Here is a 9,610-nt window from a genome sequence, read left to right as displayed (position 1 = left end):
TGCAGCAGGGTATGGCAACCCTGCCCGTGTCCACTTCAGGGAGACGATCAGGGTTAGGTGTTCAGGTTGCGGGCGCAAGTGTGTCTCATGCACAATAAAGGACGCATTTGCCAGTGCTCCATGTTACATACTGGCAAATGCCTCCATTTAAAACCCCCACTATCCACGTCAGCCCGAAGCGTGGCGAGCGGTTGCCATATGCGTCCTCCTGTTCATACCCCCACTATCCATGTCAGCGTGGAGTTGACTTTATAAAGTGTGGCGAGCCACTGAGCCCAAAGCGCGGCGAGCGCACGCGGAAAATGAGCCCGAAGCGAGCCCCAAAAGAGGAAACAGAATACACATAAGGTAATCCGTGTCCCCTCGCGGGGCTTGCTGCACTCGCCATGCTTCGGGCTCGTTTTCCGCTGCACTCACCACGCTTCGGGCTCACTTTATAAAATCACCTCCACGCCAATGTGGATAGTGGGGGTATGAACAGGTCGGGAGAACGCGTACCGCGTCCCCTCGCCACGCTTCGGGCTGACGTGGATAGTGGGGGTATTTCAGACACACATTCACACCGAACGCGAACGAACACACAAGCTGACTCTGCTGACTGCAGGAACACAACGCTGATGCTGACAGGGACGCTGACCACGCTGGCTGTGGGAACACGACGCTGATGCGACAGGGACATTACGTTGACTACGTAAGTGGCGCCGAGAAACTACCCCAAAGTACCTTTTATTTTGTTTTAATAAAATCTGCAGACAAATAATAATATATAATATACTAATATAATATAACTAATATAATAATAGTTGGTGTTTTAACTTTAAAGACCCATACACATTTAATGAATTCCCGCCAGCGCTGATATTGGTGGCAGCGGGGACCCGGAGGGGTGCCAGAATCGGCAAGTTTATATGCACTTGGGTGCTGGGGGGGGGGGCGGGGGGGGGGGGGGGAGCATGACTGTCACATAGTTGCCTACCCATTCCATTCTCCCATTCTGCAGAAGACTTCCTGAAAGCAGCAATCTCCCTCATTAGTCTAGCAATCTCCCTCATTTCACCTAGCCCACATTACACTGTTACATTTTTTGGGGAAAAAAGGAATGAGAGATAGATACATTTACACTAAATCATCAGCACCATTTCCCAGCACTTTACCAATTAGAGTAGCTCTTACTAACTGCTTTGGGGCTCATCTACATTTGGATCTAAGTCATTTTAAATGATTCCTCTCAGATGTAGCAGTACACACCCACGCTTCTAGGTGACACGTTCACACTCTCTTTTCACAATCTCGACATATATGGAATTAGACATGCCCTTTGGGTGGAGCAATTCTATTACCAACTATAATCTCCCTGAAATTAGTTTTCAAAAGTAGGCAAGTATGCTGTCATTAAGAAGGACCTCGTCTAAACATTTTCGGGCGAGGGAAGAGGGTCGTTAATGATATGTTGTGTACACACTAGGTGATACTGTAAACAATATCGCTCAGAAAACCCATTTTGAGCAATATTGTGAACAATATTGACTAGTTTATATGGGACTTAAGAATCTACTGATGCACAATTAAAAAAATACAGTCTGGAACAATCTGTGTAATGCTGGCCATACACTTGTCTGGTGTGGCAACTTTTCACTTGATTCCGACGTATTGGCATGAAAAATCAGTTGAAAAGTGGCCAAATTGCAGGTGACATCTGATCCGATCCGTTGTGCAGTCGTGTGCGCAATAGATCAGAGTTGGAGATCGGACCTGATTGTACATCCGACCACTGACTCGGAGAGCCTCCCGGCAATGGGGAATGGGATTGCATGCGATATATCACATGCAAAAGGACCACATGTGATATCGCAGGAAGCACCCAGGTGGCTCATGGGGGTTCGGCTGCAAGAAGTCTCTGGAGTAAAATACTCTTTTTTTTTTTCTTTTTTAATCTACCTATAGGAGTGTGCATGTATATATATATATATATATATATATATATATATATATATATATACACATACACACACACATACATACTGTACATAACCTATACACAGTACACACACACACAAACACATGCTGCATACTCCTATACATGCTCCTAAACCTCCCTGTCACATTCACGTAGTCAGTACAAGGCCAAGCACACAGGCACACATCTGCGCTGTAACTAGTAGCTTGGTGTTTTTCTTCTTTATGAGTCATCCTACTATTCTCCTATTGGAGGAAAACTGAACACCCTCAGGATCATGAGTCAATTACAGCCCTTCTCAGCTTCATTCATAGATTGATAGTGTGCAAACATAGGGAGCATTTCATTCAGTGGAGTTCATTCACGTAAAATTGTAACGCCCCCAACCACAGGATGCTGCCAGTGTGCCATGGCTTGTGCAGAAGATGAACGAGAGCTGCTAACACTGGATACATGGACTTACAAGCTGTCTCACTTTATATTCCTGAAAGAAGCAAGGACCTTTATTTCAGCTATCAGAATTCCCCTTGGAATTTTATTTTGCTTACACGTCATTCACAGCTGACTATATAAACTATAATACACAGCTTGGCATGTAAATAGTGCAATTTTCACAATTATTTTTTTTTGTGTGTGACGAGTTTCGTATGGATTGTTCTCTACGTGGACCAATAATGTTTCACTAGTTCGCAAGGACGGCTAAATTTTCTAACAATATAGAATTTTTTAAAAATCCTCTTTGTGTGCATTGTAATCTAATAATGCTGTAAAAATACAAGAGAGAGGGTGGATCCAAGACCTACTGGGCTGTTGTGTAATGACGAGGATTCATTTTTGTTTTAAAAAAAAGTCCATTATGTTACCTGAAACAAGGCGATGAAAGAACACAGTCAGCAAAGTGGGAACATTCTGCATGAATTGCTCTTAAGATACCCAGTAATGCTTCAACGAGCAAAATACAGTCGATTTAGGAATGACTCTTTAACACCTGCAGAAGAATGTGCTCAGAGCCCATCTTTAAATGCCAAAGGTTATGCCAACCCTCCTGCGACTGGTACTTCCTTTATGCCAGTTGAAAACATCACCTTGGTGACACAGGACAGCTCAGCATCACTATGCACTTTGATACCCAAAATAGCTAAATTTAAGTTATCCGGCTCCGCCAGCCTGAGGAGGTTTCGCCACTTCTCTCTGGGGAAAAAAGAAGTTCCTAGGTTAAAACTGACAGACAGTGTCACCGTTCCGAGCAGCCCAACTTCTGCTGAGATAACTTTCAACAGCTACATGTGCTCTTCTCAAGTAAGGCAGGATGTGGACATGAATGCGAAACCCCAAGAGGTCTGTACGCTGCTGCCAGAAACTGAGAACTCTCCACCTGATGAGAGGACCAGCTGCACACAGCATGTGAGAATGGGCCCTGTCCTGTGCTACTGTGTAAAAGTGAGTATATATTGCAATGTTTGTACTGTTACTTGGTCATCTATAGTATCTTGTTACCATCAATGTGTATGGGTTATGTGTAGTACAGTACAAGCTGTAGTTTCTATATAATAGGAGAATCTGTACTGACATACCATATATTGAATTGTTATGTACTGCTCTGGACTACCATACACTCATCTATAGGATGTGCGAGGGAGAGAGCATCTCTCAGCCTTGTAACTGCGGTGCTCAGTGGTAAAGCCAGGTCTGTTACCTATCACATAGGGATTAGCACACATGGGGTGAGATTTAATAGGATGAGAGATACAGAAAGTGAGAGATTTGGTAAGAAATCTTAATTCTTTTTTTTTGAACGGCAATCATTTACACTGCTAAACCAGTTTGATTTTGCAGTGTAAATGATTGCCGCATTCAAAAAACTGATACTCTCATCCTATTACATCTCACCCCTTATGTATAATGTAAGTAATTAATAGTAATCATAATCATCTTGGAGAGAGAATATGTCACGTGTTGGTAAAAGATATATAAAGCACTAAGAGAATGCATCTCTGTAATTAATGTATGTGCCTACGGGATGAGATGCCCATACTGTACTAAGCATTGTCCCCATGTTATATGAAATACATATGTTCATTACACTGTTGTATGTATCAGGGAAGCTTAGTGCATTGCCTGGGTAACGTGCACAATGTATGACTTTGTTATTCAGTTAGATACTGTGTCTGTTTAAAAATCCATTGTGCTCACAAGAGAGGTTGCTTGGAATATCACATAGAAACGTTGCTGTAATTACTTGGGACTTGGTAATGGCACAGGCCTGGGGCATCTCTGCTTTGGGGACACTGGAAATGTGTTGGTTGCCTTTACTTTTTAGTGATTAGTGTTTGCTGCCTCTTGCACAGGTTCCGGCTGATGTAGGAGTGGGTGGTAAACCCTGGAACATGACACGAGGGTGCTATTGGTTATTTGTATTATAGTTAAGTGACTGAGGGGCAGATTTATTAAGCTTGGAGAAGAGATAAACTGGAGATAAAGTGGAGAAAAGGTAAAAGGAGATAAAGCACCAGCCAATCAGCTGTGTTTGAAAAAGACAGTTGGGAGTTGATTGGCTGCTGCTTTATCTCCTTTTCCCTTTTCTCCGCTTTATCTCCAGTTTATCTCTTCTCCAAGCTTAATAAATCTGCCCCTGAGAATCATATATGCTGTAGACTTATACAGCTTCATAGGCAAACGCAGGGGGTGTTTCTGGTTGCCCGGAAACCCCCCTCCTTTTGGCAAGTGCCTTCCATTATGAAAATAGCACTGGTATATAATATGATCAATAGAGCTGCCACCACACCATGCAGTGTAAGGAACAGAGCTGCACATGCCTAGTGTACCAGCTTCTTCTACCACATTTACTGTATGTGGGGATCTGAGCCCTCAAACATTGCAATGGACCAGAGAGTAGCTGCCAGGAGACAGGAGACTGATTGATTGTGAGATTAGAAAGTGCAGTACTGTACTGGTTCTATTATGTTTGTGAATTTATTTATTATTATAGGTTTAAAAATTTCCTGACAATTTTATCTTATTTAAATGTTTGAAACAGCCTATACTATAGCCCATCTATACTGTTAAATATTGATACTGTGTTCCATACTGTATCCATTGTATAAAAAGACCAATATTCAGGGCTGTTACCACTCCCCCAAACTCCCCTACTTACTCCAACGTGCTGCAGAGTGGGAGATTTTGGATTACATATGGAAAACCTCTAAAAATCCTGCGTTTGCCACTGAGCTTGACTATAATTTCTTTGCTAGATAAAGGATTATTTACATGCCCTAGCCCATGGGCGCAGAGGAAGTTGTACCTCCAGGGCACTCAAGGCATGGGCTGAAGCCCAGGGGTATCCAAGGCACCCCTGGGTGGTGGGAGGCAAGTTGGGATTTTGAGCTTTTAAATAACAGTTTTTTTGCAGGAGGATTACTGGTCCCTGGAAGCAGTGAGCACCCCCTGCATTCCAGTTACATACCTATTTGAATTCTGGACTTTGCTGCAACCCCAGTCTGCAACTGCCAATGGCAAGGAAGTCCAGTGGCAGAGCATTTTGTCCCTCCTGGAATGGGTCAACGGGGCATTGAAGGGCCCACTGTTGCCTATTATCCCCCTTTAATAGGACAGTTAACACATGGCATGAAAGTGATACACACACATGCACATACCCATTTATGGGATGCCCATGTCCACTTGTGCAAGTAGAATCCCAGATTGCTCTAAATAAAAAAAATAAAAAAAGCATAGTAGAGAATTCAATTGGGTGCGAGGTTTAGCGGGGTAATAAACTTTGCATACATCGCGCCCAGTTTTGGATTATCTCGGGGATGCGCCCTCCCAATACCTGCGGTATTACATTTAAAAAAAAATGGTTGCAGACTTCTTGGAGCTAAAAAAAAGACAACTGCCTGTGACAATTGCTTAATTAGTCCTTGGGAGTTCTGCCGGTGTCCCAGACCAAGTACCAATGATTTTTTTCTAAAAATTTCAATTTTAGGAAAAATCAGACTTGCTCCAAAGGCATGTGAAAAAAGATGTTGTGATTTCTATAGGAATCTGTGCATCTTATTTTCAGTCCAGCCACTGAATCCCAAAACCTATGACTACAGGAAGAACATGCAGGGATTTCAATTTCCTGCTCTCAATTGAATTCCGGCCATAGATGGGGTACGATACAGAAAGAAAAATGGGGGGGGGGGGGGGGGAAGCAACAAAAGAGTAGGGCAACTCCAGTGCTTCCATTTGAATAGCATAGTGGATTTTACATACACGGAGGGTCAGGCATTTCCAGTGCTGCTGCTCTAGTGGCAATTAAGGAATGTCCTAATAGATAGTGATCTGGTGGGTATAAATAAAAATGAACCTACATAAGTCAGTTGCCCTTTCACTAACTGATAGTTGGTTGCTGCCCAGTTTCACCAGGGACACCTCATTCAAATGTGCCAGAGATTATTTTACTTATTTAGAAGTCAAGAAGAAGTCCCAGTTGAATGTCTGATCTATATAAGCTAAACCATACACCTATTTTTAAACAAATCTATAATAAGTTTGAGGGCTGGAAAAAAAGTCTTGATCCTACTTGGGGTGTATAAATGTAATCGTCGTGGGGATTCGCAGCCTTGCGAGTCAACCAGAATAAGGAACACAGACTGGGAAACCCCAATAGATACTTTCTTGTCCAGGCCCCCTATACTGAAAAAAAGCCTTCACTTGTTATCACTAACATTTTATGATAATATTAGATTTTTCTTTTCCCACTAGGGGAATGGCACAGTGGCTACCCAAGTTTCCAGACTATGAAGTAAAATATTTACTTACTGCACTCATAAAATCATGCAAAACTTAGCCTTCTTCAAGGTATGTAGAAGTGTTTCTAAATATATTCCATAGGGCGTATATGTCACCCAACAGAACCTTTCTTATGGGTTGCTTCCAGCCACTAGCCCACTATAGATGTGGAGAGTTAGAGGCGGATCTTTACCATTGCTTGTTGTCATGTCTGATGGTTAGACATTTCTGTTTGCAAGTTAGACAATATGCTGAAACATTCCTGGTAAACTATGTTCCCTCCACAGTAGACTGTTCAATATTAGGCACAATCCACCCATAGATTTTGAGTCTACCCAAACATAAAATATTTTACATGGGGGGGGGGGGGGTTTGGGAGAGAGCGTTTTTCATTTAAATATTGAATTACTTAACGTTTAATGTATAACATAGCAGGCTGTTATTGTTTGTACCCATAGGCGTGCGCAGCACATTTTATTAGGGGGTGCACCGTCAAAGGGGTGTGCCTAGCACCACATCTTAAACATGTATAACACCGCCCATTGGGTGTGTCTAACAGCGCCAATCAGGCGTGTCTACCATCATCTATTGGCACTCTCTACAATATAAAACGGCTCTCAGTATAATAATACATGCAAATAAAGTAAAAAACATATATGGATGATATGTAGTGATATGACAATGGTCTGGTACAAGTAACAATGCAAAACACACATAATTGATTGATGGGCACTTCTTTCAATGGAATACAGTTCTAAAAAGCAAAAGTCTTTGGTAAAAGGTATTGTTGGTAGGGAGGTGTTCATGAGGGTGGGCACAGCATTAGGGGGTGCCTGTGCACCCATAAGACTCAATGTGCGCACACCTATGCTTGTACCTTTTTCAAACCATTAACCCTCTATCTATCTATCTATCTATCTATCTATCGTATAGATGTGTAGACTTCTGTATAATTGAATTTGTGAACTGTATAGCATTACTAATGTGATTTAATGAAGTAAATTAATATTGTAAAAAAAACAGATGACTATTTGGTATTGATACATATATTTGTACTTATTTTATATAATATACAGTGCCTCAATACAAAAGATGTTTAAAAAAAAAATCAATCTGATACAACAAATGTTTCCAAGCAATTGTTTTTGTCTGTTTTTCATCATTTGGGAGCAAATTTGATTTTAATTTGCTCATATAAATTTCCAGATTTTTGTTCTCAACAGACAGATTGGACAGATATATATCTGTGTGTGTACCCAGCATAAGAGGCATTCTACTGTTCAGATGCGGTCTAATGCTAGGGACACACTAATACATATACCTGTCTTATTGATTGAGCAGTATATCTGCAATGCTTTGTCAGGTATGTACATTTGCTATATCGGTGAATGAAATCATTCCGTCAGGTATGTACATTTGCTATGTCGGAGAATGACATAATTCCGTCAGGTATGTACATTTGCTATGTCGGAGAATGACATCATTCCGTCAGGTATGTACATTTGCTATGTCGGTGAATGAAATCATTCCGTCAGGTATGTACATTTGCTATATCGGTGAATGAAATCATTCCGTCAGGTATGTACATTTGCTATGTCAGTGAATGAAATCATTCCGTCAGGTATGTACATTTGCTATGTCGGTGAATGATGTAATTCCGAGACACATTGCACTACAGCACAGCCAATGTAAACATATCAGCATTTCTGGATATGTGTACCGCCGACCACTTTTACATTGGCTGCATGGATATTGTGATATCCAGGGGAGCCGAGAGAGGGGGGGAGCGGGTACTAATTACCCGGGCCCACACTTGCTGAAGGGGCCCCGCAGGGGCCCTGGTCTGACCCTCCCTTCCCCCTCCATCCCTCCCGGGTAGCAACAGTAGCACACACTTCTACAGCATGTGCTGTGCTGACAGCAGGCTCAGCATGAGTGTCTCACTGACAGCATGAGAGGTCATGCTGAGCCTGCAGTCAGCACAGCACATGCTGTAGGTGTGTGCTGCTTCTGAGATTACAGTTTTTAGAGTTTTCTTTCACCCTCCTCTAAACATTTTGGGGCGTGGCCTAAGTGTGGGAGGTTCCCACAACACACACTTAGGCCACGCCCCAAAATTTTACCGGGGCCCGGCATTCCTCTCGGCTGCCCTGGTGATATCAGCACACATTCACTGGGTGATTGGTAAACGTGTATGCTTACCAAATCGTCCGCAATAACTGTGGATCCGCCTATTGGTGATATTCAATATATTGGTGATATATCAATATAATATGTACCCTGCCTAAGTCAAGATACGATCACTAGGTCTACAAGCATTAGGTCGACATGCATGAAGGTCGACATGACTGAAGGTCGATATGGGTTAGGTCGACAGGGTCATTAGGTCTACATGCATTAGGTCGACATGGGGAATGTCAACAGTCAAAAGGTCGACATGGGTTTTTTTACTCTTTTTTTTTAGCCAACATGTGCCAACGGGCAGTATTTCATGCTCTACCATCCACTAGGGCATGGTGGGAGAATATAATAGTGTGCCGAGCGTAGCGAGCCATGCGAGGGGACGCAGTGCTATGTTTCACAGTCCATGATGACAGGGTCAACATTTGGGACCAAGAAAAAAAAAATAAGTGAAAAACCCCATGTCAACCTTTTGACTGGCGACCAGTGTTCCCTCTAAGCTGTGCGCACGTGCGCGCACACACAACTCAACAAGTGTGCGCACAGACATGACAACAGAGCGCACAAAGCAGCAGTGGTCCCTTTTTGCAGTTGTGGACTCAATTAATGTGTGTTTCACCCATTAACTACATTGTGTGCTGTGTTTTGAATGTTTAATATCATTTTGAAGTAAAGTTAACACAAATGCTGAATGTCATT

General features: G+C 42.5%; 1 protein-coding gene across 1 annotated transcript in view; it reads left to right on the top strand.

Annotated features, from left to right (window-relative positions):
- The first annotated feature begins 2,232 nt into the window (after positions 1 to 2,232).
- SHC4 (SHC adaptor protein 4) overlaps positions 2,233 to 9,610 on the top strand; it is a 71,829-nt gene continuing 64,451 nt past the window's right edge. The window contains exon 1 of the mRNA XM_083183944.1: positions 2,233 to 3,397. Within this exon, the coding sequence (XP_083040070.1) occupies positions 2,834 to 3,397 (564 nt within the window). The 5' untranslated portion in view covers positions 2,233 to 2,833. The remainder of the gene's footprint in view (positions 3,398 to 9,610) is intronic.

The sequence above is a fragment of the Crinia signifera genome, chromosome 4 (genome assembly GCF_055691185.1).
Source record: "Crinia signifera chromosome 4, ASM5569118v1, whole genome shotgun sequence".
Taxonomy (NCBI): Eukaryota; Metazoa; Chordata; class Amphibia; order Anura; family Myobatrachidae; genus Crinia; species Crinia signifera.
This window is presented reverse-complemented; position numbering and strand designations above follow the sequence as displayed.